The sequence below is a fragment of the Panthera pardus genome, unplaced genomic scaffold (genome assembly GCF_024362965.1).
Source record: "Panthera pardus isolate Hobbes unplaced genomic scaffold, ASM2436296v1 HiC_scaffold_13, whole genome shotgun sequence".
NCBI lineage: Eukaryota > Metazoa > Chordata > Mammalia > Carnivora > Felidae > Panthera > Panthera pardus.
In genome coordinates, this window is record NW_026526688.1 from 119,032,916 (window position 1) to 119,057,850 (window position 24,935).

The following is a 24,935-nucleotide window of genomic DNA, read 5'->3' on the forward strand; positions in this document are numbered from 1 at the left end:
TCCAAGTGCTTGCTAAATCCCGATGGCTGTCAGCACTCACTGCATCCGGCCCCTCCGCTTTTGCAAATCAGACTCAGGGGCTCTGCCTTGCCAGGCGGGCTGCCCCTCCACCTCCCCGGCTCCCTCCCACCAGTCCATGTAGTGTGCACCACCTCTTGGCCCTTCCTACCCTCTTCTGTGGGCCTCTTGTCTATGCTTTGCTCCGGAGAGTCCATTCTGCTCATCTTCTGGCAGTTTTCTGGGTTATTTAGGCAGGTGTGGGTGGAATCTAAGTGATCAGCAGGACGAGGACGAGGTGAGCCCAGTGTTCTCCTACGCCACCATCTTCCTTGTTTTTCTCCCAGAGCGATTTATATAGAACATATTTTTCAGCTATTTTTGTCATATCAAATTTAGTGAAAAATGCTGTCATTAATAAGGTCATCCTTTTTCCTCAAAAGTGTTTTGCTCTCAATGGCATGGTTGCAAATATAACTGATTTATTTTTTTAAGTTTCTATTAAGTTTTTACAAGAGAAGACATCGGTGTTTTTTAGATGTTTTTTAAACCATTATTAAATTTTCATCATGTTATCTTCAAATAAATGAAGGACATAGTTTTTGAAATGTTTCAGAACATTTATTTCTATATGAATAACTTATGTAGTTCTTTCCAACAGGTAGGAATTGCTTCATGCCATTTTAGGAGCAAATAATACAGGTTTAGTGGACTAAGCCAAATTAAATCTGGCTTGAGCCTTCTGTTCCAATTAGAACAGAACTTGTTTATGTGTCCTCCATCCTCCTTAGATGGACCCTAAAGCACTAATCTCTCCAGTATTTCACTGCATCTGGAGCACAGAGCAGTGCCCCATTCAGAATCTTCTCAAAAGCCTTTCTTCCCAGCTCTACCATTTGTAGAGCTTTGCACCAGTATCCTGCTTTTCCCTTCCCTACCATGAGAACAAAGCATTTCCCTAACCCTACAATCACAGAAATCTTACCTACTCTCCTGAAACAAGGCAGAAAATAACTTTGAATCTTTTTTGAGATGTCTACATCATGCTAAAGGTGAAGGAGAGTTTTTTTATTTGATCACCCAAGAAAGAGTTGTAATTTAAATCATATCCTGAGCAATAAGAAAAGGAGAAAGAAAACAGTCCTAACCAAAAACTTGAGAAAAAACCACACAGGCAAAAAAGGATACGGTGTGTGCAAGGACCAAAGTTGTTTGCGGTATGGGGAGCAAAGTTAGAAAAGGGCAGTTTGTCTCTATAAGACGTTTATAATTCTTATTGGAGAAATAAGAGTTGTTTTTCGTCTATTATTTAAGAAGCTTGCAGAGTCCATTAGAGGAGCCTCAGAACTAAGAACCCAAAGCTTCTGGGGGCCCACTCTCAACTGCTTTTATTTGTTTCATATGAAGGTCTCCACATAAGAGCTCATGTGGAAAAAAACACAAAGGTTTTATGCTGATAACAGGACATTTGAGTGTTTATTTGTACCGAGCCCTGTTCCAGACACTTGTCATGTAGTCGCACCACCGCCAACCATGTCCTTTACAGAAGAGAAAACTGCAGCTCAGGGAAGCTATGTATTTGCCTGTAGTTCCGTAGCTATAAAGTGGCAGTGCTGACATTTGAGTCCAGTCTTAACCCCAGAGACTATTCTCTTTTACAACTGTATTATATTTAAGTTGACTTAAGGGGACACTGATGTGAGTTGACAAGTCATTTCTGACACGTGCAGCCCCTGGCGCTGCTTTTTGGCTTAAAGACCCTGTGATGTCAACTCTGTACCTGGACTTTGACAACGCAATAAGTCATCATTCACAAGAGACGTGGGAAGGAAAGGGTCGAATAGACTGAAAGCACACCACGCCGTCGCCGGGAACCCCCAAACCCAAGCCTTCGCAGGGCAGAGCAGCCGGCAGTCCGCTTAAACGCGGGGCCTCCATTAGCCCCGCCCTGCTGCTGCCAGCCCCGCCCAGTCCCCACCCAGACCCCGCCCCGCTGCCCTTGGCTGAGCCGGCGGCCATTAGTCTGGCCCCAGCACCCGCGCGGAGTTCGTGCCCTGGCGGCTTTTCCCCCAGAGCAGCGCGTGGTCGACGCGGCAGTTGCTGGGCGCCAGGACCGCTCCCGGGGTAGCGAGGGATGCTGAAGGAATTGTAGGTATGGTCCATTTTTCTCAACAACTCTCACCCTTTCCAGGCCCTTAGGCACTGGCCCCTCATCCTGTGCTGTCCTTCCCTTCCTGTAGGCCCGTGGAGCTCCTTTCCTCCCGCTTCAGGAGCAGACGTGGGCTCCTTTGTCAGAAGCTGGGGAAACAGCCACAGACCTTTTTTCTCTCCTCCCCCTGACTCGTTTCTTTACTCCCTCATCCCACATCGCTGTCTTCTTTATTCTCTCCCTTCCTTCTCTGTTCCTTTCATTTTACAGATAACTCGCAAGAAAAAAGATCTGTCAGTCAAGACTGACTGCAAAATTAGTTTTATTAAGGGTAGACTGTTGTCCAAAGGGTGAATATGTGCAAATGAACTTTAACGTGCTCCTGTGACCGGACGTGTGTTCCAGGATTGGTAGCTGATCCTGGGAAGGCTTTCCTCCCTAACCTACCCACCTCTCAGTTCCCCCTCCCCAGCCTGTTTCTGTTGGCTTTATTACACTGGACAAGCCCTTTAGCTCAATGCTTTTGAAGAGACTAAGAGCAACTGTTGTACAGGTACCATGTGTCCAGTATACAGCATTCAGGAGTTACAAGAGCGCTGCAGGCCCATACCAGGTCCCTGAAAAATTAGATGGAGAGGAGCAATTGACGTGGGTATTCCCTAATTCTCCATAAGCGTAAATAAAATTGTAATTTGTGCAAGAGCAGTGTGGAAAGTTAACACTTGTTACTATCTCAGCTAAAGAATTCATGACCCCAAAGGGTTTAGTCACTATGTGCTTATGAAGAGCGCATTCCTATTTATTGCCTTCTGTGAATACCAAAATGTATATTAGCCATTTTTATCAGTTGGCTGTCTCTTGTCATGAGCTCCTGCCCGTTACCTAACAAGAGGGAAGAGGCAAGTGCAATAATAGTACCATCTAAAGTAACATGTTTATGGTACATCTCATGTTGTACATTATTTTCATATTTTCACTAAACAGATTTAATAGTACCTGGAGCTTAGTATAATATACATTCAGTAAATATTTGTTGAAGAGACGAATGGATGAGATCCTCAAGGAGCCATGCCTTATTCGTTTTTGTATTCCCTGCACCCAGAGCTAAGTCTAGCACTAGCAAGTCTGCAAATATGAGAGATCAGATAGAGTGAGTGATTCACTCAGGAACAGGCATTCATTAAATATCTCTAGGAAATCTGTTTTGCCAGTTATTCTGAATACAATGGTAAGAAAGACTGGCAAGATTCCTATTCTCATGGAACTTAAGATTTAGTGAGCAAAGCAACGAGATAGGAATGCAGAAATTTTGGATAATGTTAAGTGTAGTCAAGAAGTAAAACAGTATGAAGTGAGAGAGACTGGGGAAGAGGTCGTCTTAGATTGATTGGTTAAGGAAGGGCTCTCTGAAGACCTGACATGTGCTAACACCTCAGTGATCTAAAAAAAAAAAAAAAAAAAAAAAAAAAACCACAGAAATAGTAGGATCAAAGCATTGAAGTTAAATGGAATTCCAATTGCAAAAATCCTACAGTAGGAAAGAGCTTGACTCTTTCAAGGAACACCATAAAGACTGCTCTAGCTTCAGTGTGGATTAAGTGGTACAACTTGACCTTGAAGAGATAGGGGCCAAATCATACAGGGCTTTGAATAGGTCATGAGGATCTACCCATAGAATAAGTTTGGAATTCATTTAAAGCATGATGATAAACCAGCAGGAAGTTCTCCTGGAAGGGAGTAATATAATCTGATTTTCATTGAAAATAGATGTGTTCTGCCTGTTATGTGGTTAATTGATCATAGGGTTGGTGACAAGATTAGTAGCAGAAGACGACTGTGATCCAGGAAGGAATGACAATAGTTTGGGCTAACATAGTATAGAAGTGGATGGATATAAGGTATATTTGGGGCAGAACCTACAGATTTGGTGATGTTATGAATGTAGGGGATGAGAAAAAAAGAGAATCTCCTATGTTTTTGTCTTGAATTTGAGTGGATGGTTGTGACATTTACCAAATGAAAAAGACTAAAGAAGAAAAAGTACCTGTGTGTGTGTGTGTTTATGTACATTGGGAAGGGGCTGTTTTTATTTTGTTCACCTAAAATTTGATCTATGCTTATTAGAAATCTAAAGTAAATCTGGTGTCTTGAGTTCTGTGTAAGGAACCAAAGATACAAAATTGAGGAACATCAGCATGTAGAAAAAACTATCTGGATAAAGTGTATTCATAGAGAGGATTCCAATGATTAGAGGTAAAGCAGAAGAAAAGAAGCAAGCAAAGGAATTGGGTAAGGAGTAGCCAGTGAAGTAGGAAGAAAATCCAAAGAGTGCGGTGACTTAAAAGTCAAGACAACAAAGCACGGCCAGTGCTATTGAAACACGTTGAAAAGTCAAATAAAGATATCTGATCATTGGATTTTGACAACATGTAGTGGTTATGTGTCTTGACAAGAACGATGAAGAGAAAATGTAATGTGAAGAATAGATACAGCACTATAGACATCTCAAGATACTTCAGGAAGAAGAGCTGAGAAATGTAGATAATAGAGGAGTATGTGGAGTCAAAGTAGAATTCTCAAAGATAGGGACACTTAAGTATGTTTCTAGGCTAATGGGAATTATTCAGCAGAGAAGAAAAAAATTATAGTATAAGAGAGAATGTGTATATTTTAGGAGTGAAGTCTTTGAGAAAACAAGAGGGAATGGGATCCAGGGAATATGTAGCAGTGTTGGCTCAGGAACATGAACATAAAATTTGTAGTAATAAGAAGAAAGGCAGTGAGTATAGGTAGAGATGCAGATAGATGAGTAGATCTAGTGATCTCAGGAAAGAGTTTCTGCCTGATAGTGATTCTCTTTTTCTCAATGAAATAGAAAGTCTGAGGCAAGATCAGTAAGGAGAGAGAAGAAAGAATGTTTGGGTAGGAAGAGAAGGAATAAAATAGTCATTTTAGAGAATGGAAGGAAATCATTTGTCTTAGTCTGTTTGGGCTGCTGCAACAAAATAGCATAGACTAGGTGGCTTATAAGCAATTTTATTTCTCATAGTTGTGGAGGCTGGGAAGTCTGAGATCAAGGTGCTGGAAGATTCAGTGTCTGGTGAGAGCCCTATTTCTGATTAATAGAAAGCCAAAAGGGATTAGAGAGCTCCCAAGAACTCTTATTAAGAGCACTAATCCCATTCCTAAGGGTTCTGTCCTCATGACATAATCATCTACCAAAGACCCCCTACCTCCTAATGCCATCACATTGGAGGATAGGATTTCAACATATGAGTTGTGAGGGGACACAAATATTCATCTATAGCAATACTACAGAAGCATAGTAGCATAGCTAGGCAGGATCAAGTGCCCATTTGAGATTTGTAGCCTTGTAAGTGGGTAGCTGAGATAGGGTGGAGGAAAAGATCATAGGAGCCAAGGAGATCAAGGAGCCATAAGACCATAAGGATTGGCTTACCTGGATATTCTAGTGGCTAAGTGAGATCTTCAACCTAAATATCCTGACTGCCCACTCAGTAGGTTACAGTTTTCCTGAGAAATAGCTCATAGCATTGCTCTTTTGTGCCACTTATCCTTCCAGTTGACATAAAAAAATAAAAATAAAAAATTGTGATCTGATTTATTTTTTGATCCGTATATCCAAATTCTAGATAGGCTGCTGCTTTTGTCTCTCTTATTCCTTTAATATTTAATTTTTTTGGCTTGTTTTCTTTGTGAATTTTTTTTAACCACTTCCATCAATATGTGTTTATTAAATTGCAAAAGCCTACCTCTTAAGTGGGAAAGTAAAGATGAAAGATAAAATTTGGAAATCCTGTTGCCTGTAGAGCTGGGATGACCAGTAATAGGGAAACCTGATTGATCTGTATTCACGCTAATAATAATAATAATAATAATGATAATAATAGCATTGGGGTAACCTTTTACATTTTGTGCTATGTTTTTATTTTCTCGTATCTCATTTGATTTTATAACTACCTTTTTCAGATGAGGAAACTGAGGCTCAAAGAGGTTAAGGGTCTTGACCAAGGCCACATACCGAGTAAGTGGCAGAATTATTAACCACAGAGTTCTGACAAAAATCCCATGGTTGTTTTTTGTTTGTTTTTTGGGTTTTTTGGTTGTTGTTTTTTTTACTATAGTGGTTTGTTTCTTTGCTTTTTACACTCTATTATATCCAAAGTGATATCCAAAAAACAAAAAACTCTGCTAGGTAGAAAGTAATGGCTGGCTAGAGGCCTTTTACAGTTTAAAAACTTTTTGTTTGTGTTTAAAATTCAACAGTTAATGAGATTAGATAATTACCTGCCATCTACTGTGTTAGGTAGAGAACTCAGAAATGATTACAAAATCAGCACTGATTTAATCCAGTAGGGAAATGCATGGAAATGCAAGTCACTAAGTAGCATTTCTTGGGCCCTTTCCAACATACTATATATGCTTCCACAATACCCTGTATCGACTAAATTCTATATACAAAGGAAAATGAATACAGTACCAGTTATATGGTGGGCTCTTGCTGAATATTTGTCAAATAAAAGAATGATGATAGTTAAACCAGTAATTATAAATATAATAATATAATTATAATAGTTAAACCAGTATTTATAATTATAATTAAAATAGTTAAATCAATAATTGCTTCCACAATACCCGGTATCGACTAAATTCTATATACAAAAGAAAATGAATACAGTACCAGTTATATGATGGGCTCTTGCTGAATATTTGTCAAATAAAAAATGATGAAGGTTAAACCAGTAATTATAATAGTGGGATACAGGCTGTGATAAGGGATGGATGCTATGATAAGGATGCATCTTAGAGAAACTTCTAAAGGAAGGACTTCTAAACTGATAGAGTTAGTTGTGCAAAAAATGGGGGTTTAGGGTTGGAAAACAGCATACAAAATGTATAGTCTCAGAGATATGAGGCTTGGCAAGTTTTAAGAACTAAAATAGCATGGCTGAAGTTTAAAAAATGAGGAGATAGACAGGAACAAGGTTAGCCCTTATTAAAGGGAGCTCTGTAATATGAGTTTAAGGAGCTTGGACTTTTTTCTTCTATGGGAAGCCATTGAAGAATGTTAGGCAGGAAGTTGCCGTAATCATGCTACATTTTAGTTTATGCTGCATTGTGGAGATTACAAGCAGAGGACCAAGACTGGACATGGGGAGAACAGTTGGAAGGCCGTTACAGGGTGTATGTGAAAAAGTGCTTATGGCCTGGGCTGGCACAGTGGCAATTTATACTGAGAGAAAGTGGACAAAATTTTCAATTATTTAGGAGCTTGTATTAACATGATTTAGTAACTCACAATGTCAGTAGGGAAAGAGAAGGAATGAGTTCTCAGTTTCTAATTTCAGCAAGTAGGTGGATGGTGGTTTCATTCTCTGAGATAGGAAATTCTCTGAAGAAGGAATAGATTTAGTGGGGGAAGCTCTTGAGTTCAGTTGTACATATATTGAGTTTAAGATGCTTGTAAAGACCATGAAGTAGAGATATCCAATAAGTTGTTAAATACACTACTTAGAATCTCAACAGAGCTTCTCTAGGCCAGACTCATCAGCATATTGGTCATAATTGGAGCCATGAGAGTAAAAGAAGTCTCTTAAGAAATGTATATAGAGTGAGAAGAGGGCATAGGGAAGAATGCTGAGCAACCCCAACTTTCAAAGGATGGATAGATGAAAAGAAGACCAAGGACAACCAGAGAGAGAGAATGAAGGTAGAACAAGTGACAAAGTGATGTAAGAATTCAAAAAGGGAAGACGACTTCTAGTTTTGTGCTGTACCTTGCAGGAAGTTCTATTGGAATGACCCTTAAGCAATAGGTATGATTTACAAAGAAGAAATGCAGTGGGAAGGTATTCCAAGCAAAGAAAACAAAAATGCACAGGAGAACAATTAGTAGTTCAGTATGACTGAAATGTAGGGTCAAGAGGACTAGAGAGAAAGCCATGATGGTTTGATGCCATTTTGTGGAAAACCATGGATTCTGGGTAAGTTGTTGGTAACTTTATTATTTGGTGAGAAAAACCATTGTAGTGGGGCTAACAAAAAGTCAAGGATATAAATCATGCTCTGAACCCTGGAATACCTTACTATTTTATTGTGGAAACAAGATCTAGGCATCTGAAAAGAATAAAAATTCAAGATAACACCTGATTTATGAGAACAAACACTAACTCCCATAGGAATTTTAACAGTGGCAAAGTCGATTTGAATTGGAGTACTAGTTTAGCCCAGATTTGTATTGTCCTGATTAAATAATATGCCAGCTAGTCATTATCTTTAAAAAAAAAAAAAAAAAAAAAAAAGCCAAGCAAAAAAAACCCTGATCTAATTTGAATGCTCTGTATAAAGAATATTCTCCTTGTGGATATAGCTTTCAAATTCATCTGTTTGGAAAGGCTTACATTATAGTTTTTACTTAATGGTCTTTGATATACACTCACAAAGACTTCTTTGTATGAAGGACAACACGAGTTCCAAAGATCCTAAAGCAATACATATAAGCAGATAATGATGCATATGTTTTACCAAACATTCATGTATTAAATACACGTTAAATGACCATTATATGTCAGTAATGCATAGTGGCTCGGAGCATGGACTACATATTGAAACACACATGAATTCAAATCCCAGCTCTGCTTTCAATGGAAGGAAACAAGTTGCAATCTCACTTAGAATAGTTTATACTTACCTCTGTAAGTATTCTGATTTTTGAAAGAAATTCCAGTTATGTATCCAATTTTAACACTACTATCAAACTTAATTGTTATTTCTTAAATCTTCTGGGGAGAGAGATGAGAAATGATTTTAAAGTATGTAGCTAAACCACTGCGTGAATTATCCATATTTAAGGACTATTCTTTGGCCATAAATTTTGCTGAATGATATATGATATATTCACTAGATGTCGCCATTGCACAACATTGCTTCAAAATGATAAACCCAAAGAACAGTGTATAGTAACAAGAGCACACACCAGAGAAAGACAATTAATTTCTGTTATGTGATATACATACATACACACACACATACATACATGATATTTATATAAGATGTGTAATTCCCAAGCAACATGTGTTGGTATTCTTTCACGCCGTTTCTTAGTAGGTCCATAAGAGAATAGAAAGCAAGAAAGAAAACTGATAAAAACCTTAGATCATCTAACATCTTTCGTCTCTACCTCATTTTATAAATTTGAAAATGAGGTACAGGGAGATGAAGTGACAAGAAATTTACTCAGTGCTATGTGGCAGATTAAAAGCAGGAAGCTTAGAATTCCCAATTCTATAATACAACACTGTTTCTATTACTAATATTTACAGTCAAAGAAACATTCTAATAAAACTAGGACTTCTAAATCCATCAAAATTTTCCACTGCTCTATTTTTTTTTAATTTGTGTGGTTTTTTTTTTTAAGTTTATTTATTTACTTTGAGATAGTGAGAGAGAGAGAGAGAGAGAGAGAGAGAGAGCACATGATTGGGAAGGGGCAGAAAGAGAAGGAGAGAGAGAATCCTAAGCAGTCTCTGCACTGTCAGTGCAGAACCCAATGCAGGGCTTGAGCTCACAAAGTGAGATCATGATCTGAGCCAAAATCAAGAGTCAGACACTTAACCAACTGAGAAACCCAGGCACCCCAAATTTTCCACTACTGTAAAAGCAAAGTTTAGCAATATGACAACAGTTCCTATTTATAATAAAAATTATTAATTGATTACCATAGCTTTTGCTATGAACTATACAAATATCTTACTTTATCCCCATGATAGCAAGATATGTGGCACATATTTATTTATTTCTGCCTTATTCCAAATGAGATTTTTAAGAACCTTATTGAAATAAATAATAGCCTAAAAATTTAAAAAGAAATTGAGGTGATCATAAATATAAGATACTAAAATATAAACCACTTTGAAGTCTTCTGTTTGTTAGTGTACAAAAAGCATGCCCTGATGTCTAGTAAAATCAAACTTGATGGACTTGTCTCAAATTGTATCCTGCTTTCTCTAGCTGTAAGTGTAAAGTAAGAAAAGTAGATAGTAGTATGCTCATTAAAAGATGACAAGATACTATAATTTCCCCAAGATCGTACAACTAGTGTATTTCTGATTTCAAAGCCCTCATTCTTTCCATTATGCCAGCTATCCAGACGTATAATGAGAGGACTCGTACCAGAATACAGTCACTGTAATCCTTAGACACCTGGATTACCACAATTACTTCTGATATATACAGGTAGGCTTTTGCTTATATCAAATTTATTTCACATAATTGCACAGAGCTGTTGACAAGATTTTTTCTGTCAATAAATTGACTCCTAAGAATGTTATTAGGAGAACTACATTTTAAATTATAAAATTTGTGTTATATTAAGGAAATCGACTTTTGAAAATTTGATTATGTAATAGATAAAGAGGTCCTAGGGGAAGCAAGAAGTCCAAAGGAAAATAGAAGGAGATATCTAGATCAAAGAGGAAAGGAGATAAGCACAGTGTTAAAAAAAAAAAAAAAGAGAGAGAGAGAAGAGGGCAATAGGGAGAGAGTTAAGGGTTAAATACCCTGCCTAGCCTGCTTCTGATCCCTACATTACTCAAGTATCTGGATATTCTTCCTTACCTTCCTCCATTTTTGTATCGAAAATCTATCCTAGCCAGGGTCCTACCTAGTTCTTCAAAACTTCTACTCTTTAGTCTTTTTCTATAGGAACAGAACCTTTTACTAAGTTGTCCTGTTGATTTCCTGCCTGTCTTTGCAGCATAATCATTAAGGATCTTCGTCATTCTATAATTTGCTTCCTTTTTCATAATGTATTTGTAAAGCCTGTTCTTGGTGTTGGCAATCTTACTCTTCTACAAAAGATGCCTTTTTTTGTTAACATCCAGAAATATTTTTGGTTTTGTTGTCATTTTGAATATCTGGCATTTAAAATTCTCAGTTCACTCAATATTTATTCCACACATATTTCTTGAGGGCCTACCATGTGGTAGGCACTATGTAGATCAAGGGTAAAACCAGATATTGTCCCTCTCTCTTGTGGAGCATATAGCCTTCCAGTTCCCTCCAAGATGTAATAGGTCTACTGCAACCTCTTTTTTTTTACTGCTCACAATAAAAAAACTCTGGGCAAAATGTGAAGAGCAACTACCTGAGATCGAAAAGTAAACAAAAGGAGGTGGATTGTGGAGAGTCAAAACCACACGGTGAATTTCTTTTGCTCTTGCAGCTTTGACCTGAAGACAGGCTTCAGTGATAAAACCATGCAAGGACAGCACAGAAGGTTAAAAGTACAATAGGAAACCTATTTTTATGGCCTGAAGATCTGGGAAAATGGACTCTATCATTTAAAGAGAATGTGAAGAATCCTTGTTGTTGTTGTTGTTGTTTTCCTTTTGTGGTTTTTTTCCCTATGACATTATGGGCAGCTATAACTCAGAGGAAAAAACCCCATCTTCTGACCAGAGAAACCAGGGAAAGAGACTTTGAGAGATATAGCAGGGTACAGATTTAGGAGAGGGAAAAGCTGGAGAATGAGGTTCCTTAGTTCTGTATATGAAGACAACAAGATGCCTTGGGTCACCTCCAGCTGTGCATGCAGGAGACAGGCCTAAAGCAGCATTGCAAGGGCTTTAAGAACTAAAGTAAGATAAAGAATTTTTAATTTAAAATAAATATGGAGGGAAAAAACACTGCTCAAGTCACAGAATAACCCCTGAGTGGTTCATGCTGGAACACACCCAAAACCGCAAAGCAAAGGCTTTGAAAACAAATGAGATTGGAACCAGTGCCCACAGAAAGTAAGAGAGAGCTTATGATCTGCACCTGAACAAGTTGATTACCTACTGAGACAAACAAATTTAACTATTTTTCATAGGATTTTAACAGGACCCAGAGTCTACACAGCAAAATGTCAAGGATATACTCCAAAAGTACTTGACATATGAAGAACTAGGAAATGAATGTCTTACGAGAAAAGAAAATCAATAGATGCCAATCCAAAATGACACAGATATTGGAATTATCAGACAGAGGTTAAAGCAGCTATTATTGTAACTGTTTCGTTGTGGTAAACTATGATTGTAATGAATGGGAAGATACACATTAATAGCAGAAAAATAGAAACTAAAGAAACAAAAAGTTTCAAACTAAAAAATACAGTATCTGAAATAAAAATTAACTGGATAGACTCAACAGCAGAATGGAAATGAATGAGGGAAAATCAGTGAACTTGATAGATAAATAGAAACTATCTTATCTGAGGAAGAGAATGGGATAAAGAGATTGAAAAACAAAATGAGAAGAAAATTGAAAAATAAAATGGGCACTATTATGGAGTCTATAGCCTAATGAGGCTAACACATTAAACAATCACTAATGGATACACAATTACAAACTGAGATAAATGTTCTGAAGAAAATGATCAAGATACTGTAAGAGCATATAATAACTGGACCTGACTTAGCTAGGGGCAGAGGCGATGTCATAAATATTTCTCTGAGGATATGTTCCTTGAGCAGAAGGATGAAAAGGAGTTAACCAAATGAAAGGGAGATGGTGGTAGAGAGTGTTTCAAATTAGAGAGAAAAGTAAGTGTTAAGGCCCTACAGAAGGAACCTAGCAATTTCAGGGAACTGAAAAAAACAGAGTGGCTAAGAGTGGGGGGAAAATGGATGGGCAATGGTATGAATTAGGCTAGAGAGGGAGCCAGGGACCACATTGTGCAGAATCCTATAGGTCATTGCAATGGACCGAATGTGTCTCTCCCCAAATTCATATATTGAAACTTTTTTAAAGTTTATTTATTTTTGGAGAGAGAGAGCATGTGAGCAGGGTAGAGACAGAAAGAGGGAGAGGGAGAATCCCAAGCAGGTTCCTTGCTGTGAGCGCAGAGCCCTAATCAAGGCTTGATCTTAAGAACCATGAGGTCATGACCTGAGCCAAAATCAAAAATTGGATGCTTAACCAACTGAGCCAGCCAGATGTGCCCATATATTGAAATCTTAACCCTCAATATGATAGTATTAGGAGGTGGGACCTTTGGAAGTTCCATGAAAGTAGATTCCTTATAAAGGGATTAATACCCTTATAAAAGCAACCAACCCCAGGGAGCTCTCTGCCTCACGTTTTGCCATGGGAGGATATAACAGAAGTTGGCAGTCTGTTACCTGGAAGAAGACTTTCCACCCTACTTGCTGAGACCCTGATTTTGGATGTGCAACCTCCAGAATTGTGAGGAATAAATTTCTGTTATTTATAAGCCACCCAGTCTGTGGTGCTTTGTTGTGGTAATCTGAACTAAGACAATTGTGTTAAGTATTTTTGTCTATATCCTAAAGCCAGTGAACTGGTAGAGGATTGAGAGATGGAAACTTCAGGATTCCCAACTTTTAACAATTGAGAAGGATGATCCTGTAAAGGAGACAGGGAAGGAATAAGAAGAAAGGTATGGGGGCGGGGAGGGGGAGATATGAGAGAGTGGTTTAACAAGAACCAAAAGAAGAGTGTTTTATCATGTCATGTGGTCACTTGGAGATTACTAATGATTTTTGCTAGAACTGTTTTTTTGGAGTGAAAGGAATAGAATCTTCAACTAGAGAACAATGAGGGGTGAGTAGTTCATGGAGAAAAAAAGACTGAGAACTGCTGACTCTCCAAAAAGTTTATTGGTAAAGGAACAGAGACAGACGGGGCAGTAACTAAATGGGCAGATGGGTTTCTGGGAAACTTTTATTAAGATGAACTCATTTAAAAGTCATTGGGAAGGATCTGGTTAAAAGGAAGTACAAGGGGAGAGATAGTTGGTACAGGCAGAGAAGGATCATTGATAGTATAAAATTCTTGAGAATATAGGAAGGAATATAATCTAAAATGCACATGCTCTGATTGCCTTAGGAAGAGGGACACTTCCTTTAAGAAGAGAGGAAGCTAGATTTATATATGGAAATTGGAGGTAAGGTTATCTACTGAGAATTAAGGGGAATATGTGGAGGATCTATGGTTTGAGAAGAGTGGAAAAGGTTTGGAATAGTCGTTGGGGAAAATGAGTTGACAGAATGTATATGTTGGGTTTGGTCCATTTTAAAGGCCCACTAGAGGCTGTTGGTTATGAATTTATAGTGATGCCAGGTTTCTCTAGTGTAACTTTCTATGGCAGTATTCAGTTGCTCATATAAGTGAATCAAAATATGAGATAATAAGGTCAGTGCAGGATCAAAATTTTTCTAAAAAGGTACAATAGTAACCATATTTCAGGAGACTAGGATATTAGTAATATTTTGGAGATGGTAGATCACACATCAAATACAAAAGGAAGTAATGAGGGAAAGGGCTAAAGTCTGAACTAAAAGTATCATTGCACTACACATCCTGATGTTAAAGATTAATTGGTAGGGATGAAGCAAATGCAATTGAACAAGCAAACTGAAAGAAGGTAAGGTAATATTTTTACAAGTAGATGTTTGAATTAGTGATTATTGATTATAGAACATTTCAGATTATGGAAGGGTCTAGTATGGCCTTTCCTTTATTGGAAAGGAAGTAAAGAACTGAGGAACCAAGGTAGTAGCTGAATTATCCAAGTGTATGTTTAAGACTCACAAGCATTACAAATTTGAGGTGCTCATGCTTTTGGTGAATAATGGAAAGGGACCAAGATGAGGTCAGTAAATTACAGAGATTAGAAGAGAGAGAAGGTGGTGTTGTCAAATTACACAAGTTTCAAAGCAGCAAGGTTTTTAAAATTAATGTTTAGTGGGGCACCTGAGTGGCTCAGTTGGTTGAGTGTCCGACTTCGGCTCAGGTCGTGATCTCTCAGTTCATGAGTTTGAGCCCCATATCAGGCTCTGTGCTGACAGCTTGGAGCCTGGAGCCTGCTTCGGATTCTGTGTCTTCCTCTCTCTCTGCCCCTCCCCTGCTCATGCTCTGTCTCTCAAAAATAAATAAACATTTAAAAAAATTTTTTAATAATAATAATGTTTAGAAATAGCAGTAGGGTGTCAGAAAGAATGGTAGCAAATAAACAGATATTATGTAAGAGAACCATAGGGAAAGAAGTGTCCTTAAGGGAAGTGCTTGGTTTCAGATAGAACACAGAATTTGAGAAAATGCTCTGAAAATAGGTTGAAAATGTAAGAGGCTGAGAGTTTGATAATAGTCTAGCAGAAGTTCCAGAGTACTCAGTGAAGGGGCTTGGGAGGTGAGGGGCATGTAGAAGGCAGGATGACAGGCAATGAAATGATGGCTAGGGATTGTAACACTTTTATAAATTGATTTCCTATGAGCTATTTCTAAATAATGTTAGCCTTCTGTTACTATTCTTTAAAATATTTATTTACTTGAGAGAAAGAGAGAGAATCCCAAGCAAGCTCTGCGCTGTCAGTACAGAGCCCCACGCAGAATCCAATCTCATGAACTGTGAGATTATGACCTGACCCAAAATCAAGAGTCAGAAACTTAACTGACTGAGCCACCCAGGCGTCCCTATAACTTACTCATTATGCTCTATTTTGAAGTTTTTCTAGGGCCCTTATTTTTAATAGTTTCTTTTCTAAAATGGAAAAGCCAAAAAGTTAGATATTTGATAGATTTTTCTTCTCTCTTTTTGAAAATGGATTTATTATTGCCATTTCCTTGTGAAAATTTTCATCTGTGTCTGGCAGAGTTTCTGGCATATTATAGGAACTTTAATTTTAAAAGTGTAGGCTCTGCAGGAATAAACAACATAGAATACAAAACACAGTAGAACAGATGAATGAAACCAAGAGTTGTTTTTTTGAAAAAATAAACAAAATTGATAAACCTCTAGCCAGGCTTCTCAAAAAAAAGAGAGAGGATGCAAATAGATAAAATCACAAATGAAAATGGATTTATTACAACCAATCCCTCAGAAATACAAGCAATTATTAGGGAATACTATGAAAAATTATATGCCAACAAACTGGACAACCTGGAAGGAATGGACAAATTCCTAAGCACCCACACACTACCAAAACTCAAACAGGAAGAAATAGAAAATTTGAACAGACCCATAACTAGTGAGGAAATTGAATCAGTCATCAAAAATCTCCCAAAAATAAGAGTCCTGGACCAGATGGATTCCCAGGGGAATTCTACCAGACATTTAAAGGAGAGTTGATACCTATTCTTCTCAAGCTGTTGCAAAAAATAGAAAGGGAAGGAAAACTTCTGGACTCATTCTATGAAGTCAGTATTACTTTGATTCCTAAACCACACAGAGACCCAGCAAAAAAAGAGAACTACAGGCCAATATCCCTGATGAATGTGGATGCAACAATTCTCAAGATACTGACAAATCGAATTCAACAGCCTATAAAAAGAATTATTCACCATGATCAAGTGGGATTCATTCCTGGGCTGCAGGGTTGGTTCAATATTCTCAAATCAATCAATGTGATACATCACATTAATAAAAGAAAAGATTAAGAACCATATGATCCTGTCAATAGATTCAGAAAAAGCATTTGACAAAACACATCATCCTTTCTCGATGAAAACCCTCAAGAATGTCGGGATAGAAGGAACATACTTGAACATTATAGAAGCCATTTATGAAAAGCCCACAGCTAATATCATCCTTAATGGGGAAACACTGAGAGCTATCCCCCTGAGATCAGGAACACAACAGGGATGTCCACTCTCACCACTGTCGTTTAACATAGTGTTGGAAGTCCTAGAATTAGCAATCAGATAACAAAATGAAATCAAAGGCATCAAAATTGGCAAACATAAAGTCAAACTTTCACTTTTCACAGACGACATGTTACACTACATGGAAAACCCAAAAGACTCCACCAAAAGTCTGCTAGAACTGATACATGAATTCAGCAAAGTTGCAGGGTACAAAATTAATGTACAGACATCAGTTGCATTTTTACACACCAATAATGAAGCAATAGAAAGAGAAATAAAGAAACTGATCTCATTTACAGTTGCACCAAGAACCATAAAATACCTAAGAATAAACCTAACCAAAGATGTAAAAGATCTGTATGCTGAAAACTACAGAAAGCTTATGAAGGAAATTGAAAAAGATGCAAAGAAATGGAAAAACATTCCATGCTCATGGATTGGAAGAATAAATATTGTTAAAATGTCAATACTACCCAAAGCAATCTACACATTCAATGCAATCCCACTCAAAATTGCACCAGCATTCTTCTCAAAGCTAGAACAAACAATCCTAAAATTTGTATGGAACCACAAAAGACCCCGAATAGCCAAAGTAATACTGAAGAAGAAAACCAAAGCGGGAGGCATCACAATCCCAGACCTTAGCCTCTACTACAAAGCTGTGATCATCAATATAGTATGGTATTGGCATAAAAACAGACACATAGACCAATGGAATAGAACACAGACCCTAGAATTGGGCCCACAAATGTATGGCCAACTAATCTTTGACAAAACTGGAATGAGTATCCAATGGAAAAAAGACAGCCTCTTTAACAAATGGTGCTGGGAGAACTGGACAGCAACATGCAGAAGAATGAAACTAGACTCCTTTCTTACACCATACACAAAAATAAACTCAAAATGGATAAAGGACCTGAATGTGAGACAGGAAACCATCAAAACCCTAGAGGAGAAAGCAGGAAAAAACCTCTTTGACCTTAGCCACAGCAATTTCTTACTTGACACATCCCCAAAGGCAAGGGAATTAAAAGCAAAAATGAACTATTGGGACCTCATCAAGATAAAAACCTTCTGCACTGCAAAAGAAACAATCAACAAAACTAAAAGGCAACCGACAGAATGGGAAAAGATATTTGCAAATGACATATTGGACAAAGAGTTAGTATCTAAAATATGTAAAGAACTCACCAAACTCCACACCCAAAAAACAAATAATCCAGTGAAGAAATGGGCAGAAGACATGAATAGACACTTCTCTAAAGAAGACATCAGATGGCCACAGACACGTGAAAAGATGCTCAACAACATTCATCATCAGGGAAATACAAATGAAAGCTACACTGAGATACCAACTCACACCAGTCAGAGTGGCTAAAATGAACAAATCAGGAGACTATAGATGCTGGTGAGGATGTGGAGAAATGGGAACCCTCTTGCACTATTGGTGGGAATGCAAACTGGTGCAGCTGCTCTGGAAAACAGTGTGGAGGTTCCTCAAAAAATTAAAAATAGAACTATCCTATGACCCAGCAATAGCACTGCTAGGAATTTACCCAAGGATACAGGAGTGCTGATGCATAGGGGCACATGTACCCGAATATTTAAGCAGCACTTTCAACAATAGCCAAATTATGGAAAGAGCCTAAATGTCCATCAACTGATGAGTGGATAAAGAAATTGTGGTTTATATACACAATGGAATACTAATTGGCAATGAGAAAGAATGAAATCTGGCCATTTGCAGCAACATGGATGGAACTGGAGGGTATTATGCTAAGTGAAATAAGTCAGGCCAAAGAATGACAGATACCATATGTTTTCACTCATGTGTGGATCTTGAGAAACTTAACAGAAGACCATGGGGGAGGGGGAAGGGAAGGGGCAAAGGGGGAAAAAGTTACAGAGAGGGAGGGAGGCAAGCCATAAAAAACTCTTAAATACTGAGAACAAACTGAGGGTTGATGGGGGGTGGGGGAGAGGGGAAAGTGGGTGATGGGCATTGAGAAGGGCACTTGTCACGATGAGCACTGGGTGTTGTATGGAAACAAATTTTACAATAAATTATATTTAAAAAAAAAAAGTGTAGGCTCTGGAACCAGCTGCCTGATTCTGGCCCCACCTAACTCCTTATTTATAGCTATGTCACCGTGGAGAAGTTTATTCAGCTATTCTGGGATAGTAAAGCAAGAACAAAAGGAGTAAACCAAAGGGGAAGTGGTAAGGTATCCTGATCTGTGGAAAATAGGTGAGGCTACCATAATTTGGGGAGTACATCATCTAAGGCAAAATTCTTAGAGAACTATTCCCCAGAAATTGGGACACATTGAGGTAAAAACTGAAAGTTGCAAAGCTGTCTCAACCAAGCTCTGATTTTGCTTAGTGATTAACACTGTCCCCACTCCACATATTTCTGTCTGGAGCAAGATATTATCTAGAGACTGAATTTTTATACACAATGTCAAGTTTTCAATACAACTTATTAGCCATGCTAGCTATTAGACAATACTATATGACTACCAGCCAAGATAGAAAATTGAAAATAGGAACAGATTCAAAGGTGACTCAGAATTTTTAGTTAGCAGTTAGCAAACAAAGATGTTAAAATGACTATGACTGCAAGAACTAGAACTATAAAACTCTTAAAATATGGGAGTAAACTTCATGATATTGAATTTGGCAATGGTTTCTTGGATAAGATAGCCAAAGCACAGGCAATAAAAGAAAGAAATTGGACTACATCAAAATTAAAAACTTTTGTGTATTGAAAAACACCATTAACAGAGAGAAAAGGCAACCCACAGTGACAAAATATTTGTAAATAATGTATCAGGTAAGTGATTAATACACAGAATATATAAAAAACCCTTACAACTTGAAAACAAAAAATAAATAACCCAATTAATAACTGGGCAAAGACTAGAACAGATATTTTCTAAAGAAGATATACAAATGGTCAATAAGCACATGAAAGATGCTCAGTAATCATTAGGAGAATGGAAATGAAAACCACAATGAGATACCATTTCAAACCCATTAAGATGGCTATTATCAAAAAACAACATAACAGGTGCTGACAAGTATACATAGAAATTGGAACCTTTGTGCATTGCTGGTATGAATATAAGATGGTATAGCCATACTCACTGTGGAAAACAGTAAGGCAGTTCCTTCAAAAAGGAAACAATTACCATATGATCTAGCAGCTTTCAGGCAGAGACTTGAACAGATATTTGCACACCCATGTTCTTAGGATTGTTCACAATAGCCAAAAGGTAGAAACAACACAAATATCCATAAGTGAATGAATGAATAAACAAAATGTGATATATACATCCAATGGGATGTTTTTCATCCATAAAGAGGAAGGAAATTCTGATACATGATACAAAATGGATGAGTTTTTAAGACCTTATGCTAAGTGAAATAAACCAGATGCAAAAGGACAAATATTGTGAATCCATTTATTGGAGGTACTTGAGGTAGTCTAATTCATAGAGATGAAAGGTAAAATGTGGTTGCCAGGGGATTAGGAGAAAAGAGAATGGGGAGTTGGATGCAGAATTTCAGTTTGGAATGGTGAAAAAGTTCTGGAGATGGATAGTGGTGATGGTTGCTTAATAATGTGAATGTACTTAATGTCAGTGAACTGTGTACTTTAAAATGGTAAAGTTTTGTTATGTATATTTTACCACAATGAAAAAAAATAACAACTATAATTAATATCAGCCAAAGACATATCATCTTCAAAGGAACCATAGTAAGAATGACAATTAAATTCTCAACAGAAGTTATGGGAGCCAGAAGACATCTTTAAAATTCTTAAAGAAAATAACTTCTAATATGGAATTCTGTATTCAGTGAGAATCCCTTTCAAAAGTGAAGGTGAAATACATTTAAGGTAAACAAATAATGAAGGAATTTATTACCAACAGAACTATGTTAAAACAAATACAGACAATACCAAGGTCAGCAAGGATATAAAACAACTGTAAATACAGGTTAACAACCAGTGCAGTAAAGAAAGAAAAAAATTGGTGAGTTCTTTATAGATTTTGGATACTAGCCCTGGTACTGCTAGGAATTTGCCCAAGGGATACAGGATTGCTGATGCATAGGGACACTTGTACCCCAATGTTTATAGCAGCACTTTCAACAATAGCTAAATTATGGAAAGAGCCTAAATGTCCATCAACTGATGAATGGATAAAGAAATTGTGGTTTATATATACAATGGAATACTACTTGGCAATGAGAAAGAATGAAATATGGCCTTTTGTAGGAACATGGATGGAACTGGAGAGTGTTATGCTAAGTGAAACAAGCCATACAGAGAAAGACAGATACCACATGTTTTCACTCTTACGTGGATCCTGAGAAACTTAACAGAAGACCATGGGGGAGCAGAAGGGGGGGGGAAAAGTTCAAGAGGGAGGGAGGCAAACCATAAGAGACTCTTCAAAACTGAGAATAAACTGAGGGTTGATGGGGGGAGGGCAAAGTGGGTGATGGGCATTGAGGAGGGCACCTGTTGGGATGAGCACTGGGTGTTGTATGGAAACCAATTTGACAATAAATTTCATGTTAAAAACAAACAAACAAAAAGGCTTAATTGGTTAAGCCTCCGACTCTTGATTTCAGCTCAAGTCATGATCTCATGGTTCGTGAGATCAAGCCCCGCTTCAGCCTCTGTGCTGATAGTGCCGAGCCTGCTTAAGATTCTCTCTCTCTCCCCCTCTCTCTGCCCCTCCACTGCTCGTGCTTTCTCTCTCTCAAAATAAATAAACTTTTAAAAAATGTATAAAATTGAGAAAGGAAGAAATTAAAAAATATTTGCTGACGACATGCTTGTATAGTTAGAAAATCCAAAACAATCTACAGACTATTAGAATAAAGTGAATTTATTAAGGTCTAGGTTCAAGGTAAATAAATAAAAATTACTTGTATTTCTGTATACCAGCAAAAAACAAGCAACAGGTTTTTTTTTAATGGTACTGTTTTTGGTACATCTCAAAAAACATCATTACCTAGAAATAAGCCTATGTAAGAATAAGTCTAATGAAAGATATGTAAGACCTCTACACTGAAAACTACAAATATTAGGGTAAACTAAAGAAAATCTAAATAAATGGAGAGATGTATACAATGTGTAAGTATTACAAGACTCAATATTGTTAAGATGTCAGTTCTCCCCAAATTGATCTACAGAATCAATGCAGTTTTAGTCAAAATTCCACCAGATATAGAGAGTGTGTATGTGTATGTGTATGTGTATGAATGTACAACTTCATTCTAAAATTTATGTGGAGGGGCACCTGGGTGGCTCAGTAGATTGAGTACCAAACTTTTGATTTCAGCTCGGGTCCTGATCCAAGGGCAGTGGGATCCAGCCCCATATCGGGCTCCCCACTGAGCATGAAGCCTGCTTAAGGTTCTCTCTCCACCGCTCCTCCAAAATAAATAAATACATACATACATACATACATACATACATACATACATACATACATAAATACATAAATAAAGTAATTTTTTTAAAAAAATAAATAAAATTTATGTGGAAACACAAAGAGACAAAGAGTCAATCCTACTCTGAAGGAGAACAAAGCTAGAGAGCTTACACCACCAGATAACAATTCCTATTATACAACTACTAGTGTAGTGTTGGCATAAGGATAGAGAAATAGACTGGTGGAACAGAACAGAATCCAAAAATAAATTCACATATACGTGGTCACCTGATTTACAACAAAGGTGACACTGGAATGCAATGGGTAAAGGATGATCTTTCAAATGGACCGCATATAAAGACAGTCTGTATCAGTAACTTATAGATGTAAGTATTAATGTAGTTGATCATATTTTAAAAACTTTTGTACTCTCTTCTGACAGGAATGTGACTGAACATAGAGTAAATCAATGGTGGAAATTATTTCAGTGCATAAAATAAAGAACTGAGTTTTCTTATGTATTGCTCTTAAGATATGACCCAACATTATGAACCACTGAGAATTTTGAAATTTCTGTGTGATAAATAAGTTTTTAAAACTTATGCACATGATTTTGCTTAATAACTTTACAATGAATATTTGGATCTGTCTTAGCTATAAAGGTATTTGACTTGACTGTGATACAAGTTTATGATAAAAAATCATTAAAAAATTAATCCCGCTTAACCATGTTTGTTTCAGATGGATTTATAGTACTTTTTTTTCAAATTATTTTTCTTTTAAATATTAGCATGTACACCACAGAACCACAAAATGAACATTTGGAGGATAAAAACACCCCATCATCTACAACTCCTCAGGTAAAAACCTAAAACTATTTTGTAATATGAGACATAAAAATCAATCTGATCTTAGATTTTATTTTTAAAGTTTACTTATTAAGTTTCTATTGTATGTCTGGTTAAAAAATGAGAAGTGGTCATTTAAAAGTAATTTAAAAGATTTTTTAATCTTTATTTATTTTGGAGAGACAGAGACAGAGTGAGAGCGAAGGAGGGACAGAGAGAGAGGTAGACACAGACTCTGAAGCAGGCTCCAAGCTCTGAGCTGTCAGCACAGAGCCCGATATGGGGCTCGAACTCACGGACCATGAGATCATGACCTGAGACGAAGTTGGACGCTTAACCGACAAAGCCACCCAAGCACCCCTGAAAATAACTAATTTAAATAAGTCCTAAGAAATGAGAAAAATGAACGAAAAGATGGAAAGGGGTGACTAAAGATTATTTTGGGGCTAAAAAAGGCAGGTTTTAGGAATAATGGAAATATGTTTTATTATTTTTTGCCACGTCTAGGAAAAACTCAGTAATTTAAACTACAAGAGGTAAAGACAAATCTAAATTAACTAAAACACTGTGCTGTATATTTGAAGAGAACCAAGTTTTTATTTTCCCAAGTGTATAGAGTAAGTAATAGACGTTTTGTTGGTCTAGTTTTACTACATAGTAATTGCTCACAATTAGAACTATAAATTATTTACTTTTTAAAAATTGCTTACTTTTTAAAATAGGAAGAGGTTTCTATAGTTCTTAAGGGCTCAAAAAATCTTCTTTTAAATATATAAAACATTTGTCATTGATTCTAACTATTTTATTTATCTGTAAAGACTTCATCCTGGTCTATGTCAATTTATTATACATTCTGAAATAATAAAACTTAAAATAATATGGTCTTACTGTATATGCACTTTCACCCAAACTAATCAAAATTCACCTTTGTGTCTATTCTTGGCCCTTTTGTATAGTGACAGACTTTCCAAAAAGTCTCTATACCAGAACTCCAACAGATTAATTATGATTAATTTTAAAGAAGTTTGCTATTAAAGAACCACATAATTCATTTACATCAGCTGCTGTGGTGCCTCTGTCTCCCTAGTTACTAAATGTTTCTTTCCTCTTCCCTTCCTTAATCTGTCCATGCCTCTAGCCTTTGTTACCATTTCTTGTGACAGTGCACTCTCTTCATTTGAGTGCAGTGGAGAGAGACACGTCTGCTTACACTATAAGCTCACATCTCTCTCCACTGCACTCAGAGTATTAACAATACACTTACAGTGTTGGCCTGTTTGTGCACATGCGAATACATGCGTACACACACACACACACACACACACACACACACATAGACACCATAATGACAGTAAAGCAAATTTGAAGATCTTTATTTTAGGGTTAACTCTATTCTGTTTTGTTTGTTTGTTTGTTTGTTTGTCTTGTTTTGTTTACCTTGGAAGAAGCCTTTTAATATTCTCACAAACTACAGTGTCCTTTTTTTTTTTTTTCTAAATCAGCAGTTTCATAGTTAGACTAACCAGCATTTAAAGCCTGGAAGATGTATCTAAACTCATGAACTACCTAAGGATGTTATCTATGATTAACAGTGGAAGCATGAGCCTTGAATTTCTGAAAGCTTGATCTTTTTTTTTCATTTTTTTCCAGTTATATAATTTTTCAAATGAAATGAGTCCAAGTAGAATTATATTTCACCTTCTTTCCAACTCAGTTGTATTTTCATTCTACAAAAGTTTTATGGAATAATCTTTGGAAGTAAGACTGAAGAGGGACACTTTTAATTATTCTGCTTATACTATAGGCTCACTTATCCAGTATGCA

General features: G+C 37.1%; 1 protein-coding gene across 1 annotated transcript in view; it reads left to right on the plus strand.

Annotated features, from left to right (window-relative positions):
- Positions 1-2,025: 2,025 nt before the first annotated feature.
- The window catches only part of SLC9B1 (solute carrier family 9 member B1), a 72,646-nt gene continuing 49,736 nt past the window's right edge, over positions 2,026-24,935 (plus strand). Inside the window, 3 exon segments of the mRNA XM_019416092.2 lie at positions 2,026-2,149; positions 10,309-10,402; positions 23,054-23,123. Of these exon segments, the coding sequence (XP_019271637.2) occupies positions 23,055-23,123 (69 nt within the window). The 5' untranslated portion in view covers positions 2,026-2,149; positions 10,309-10,402; position 23,054.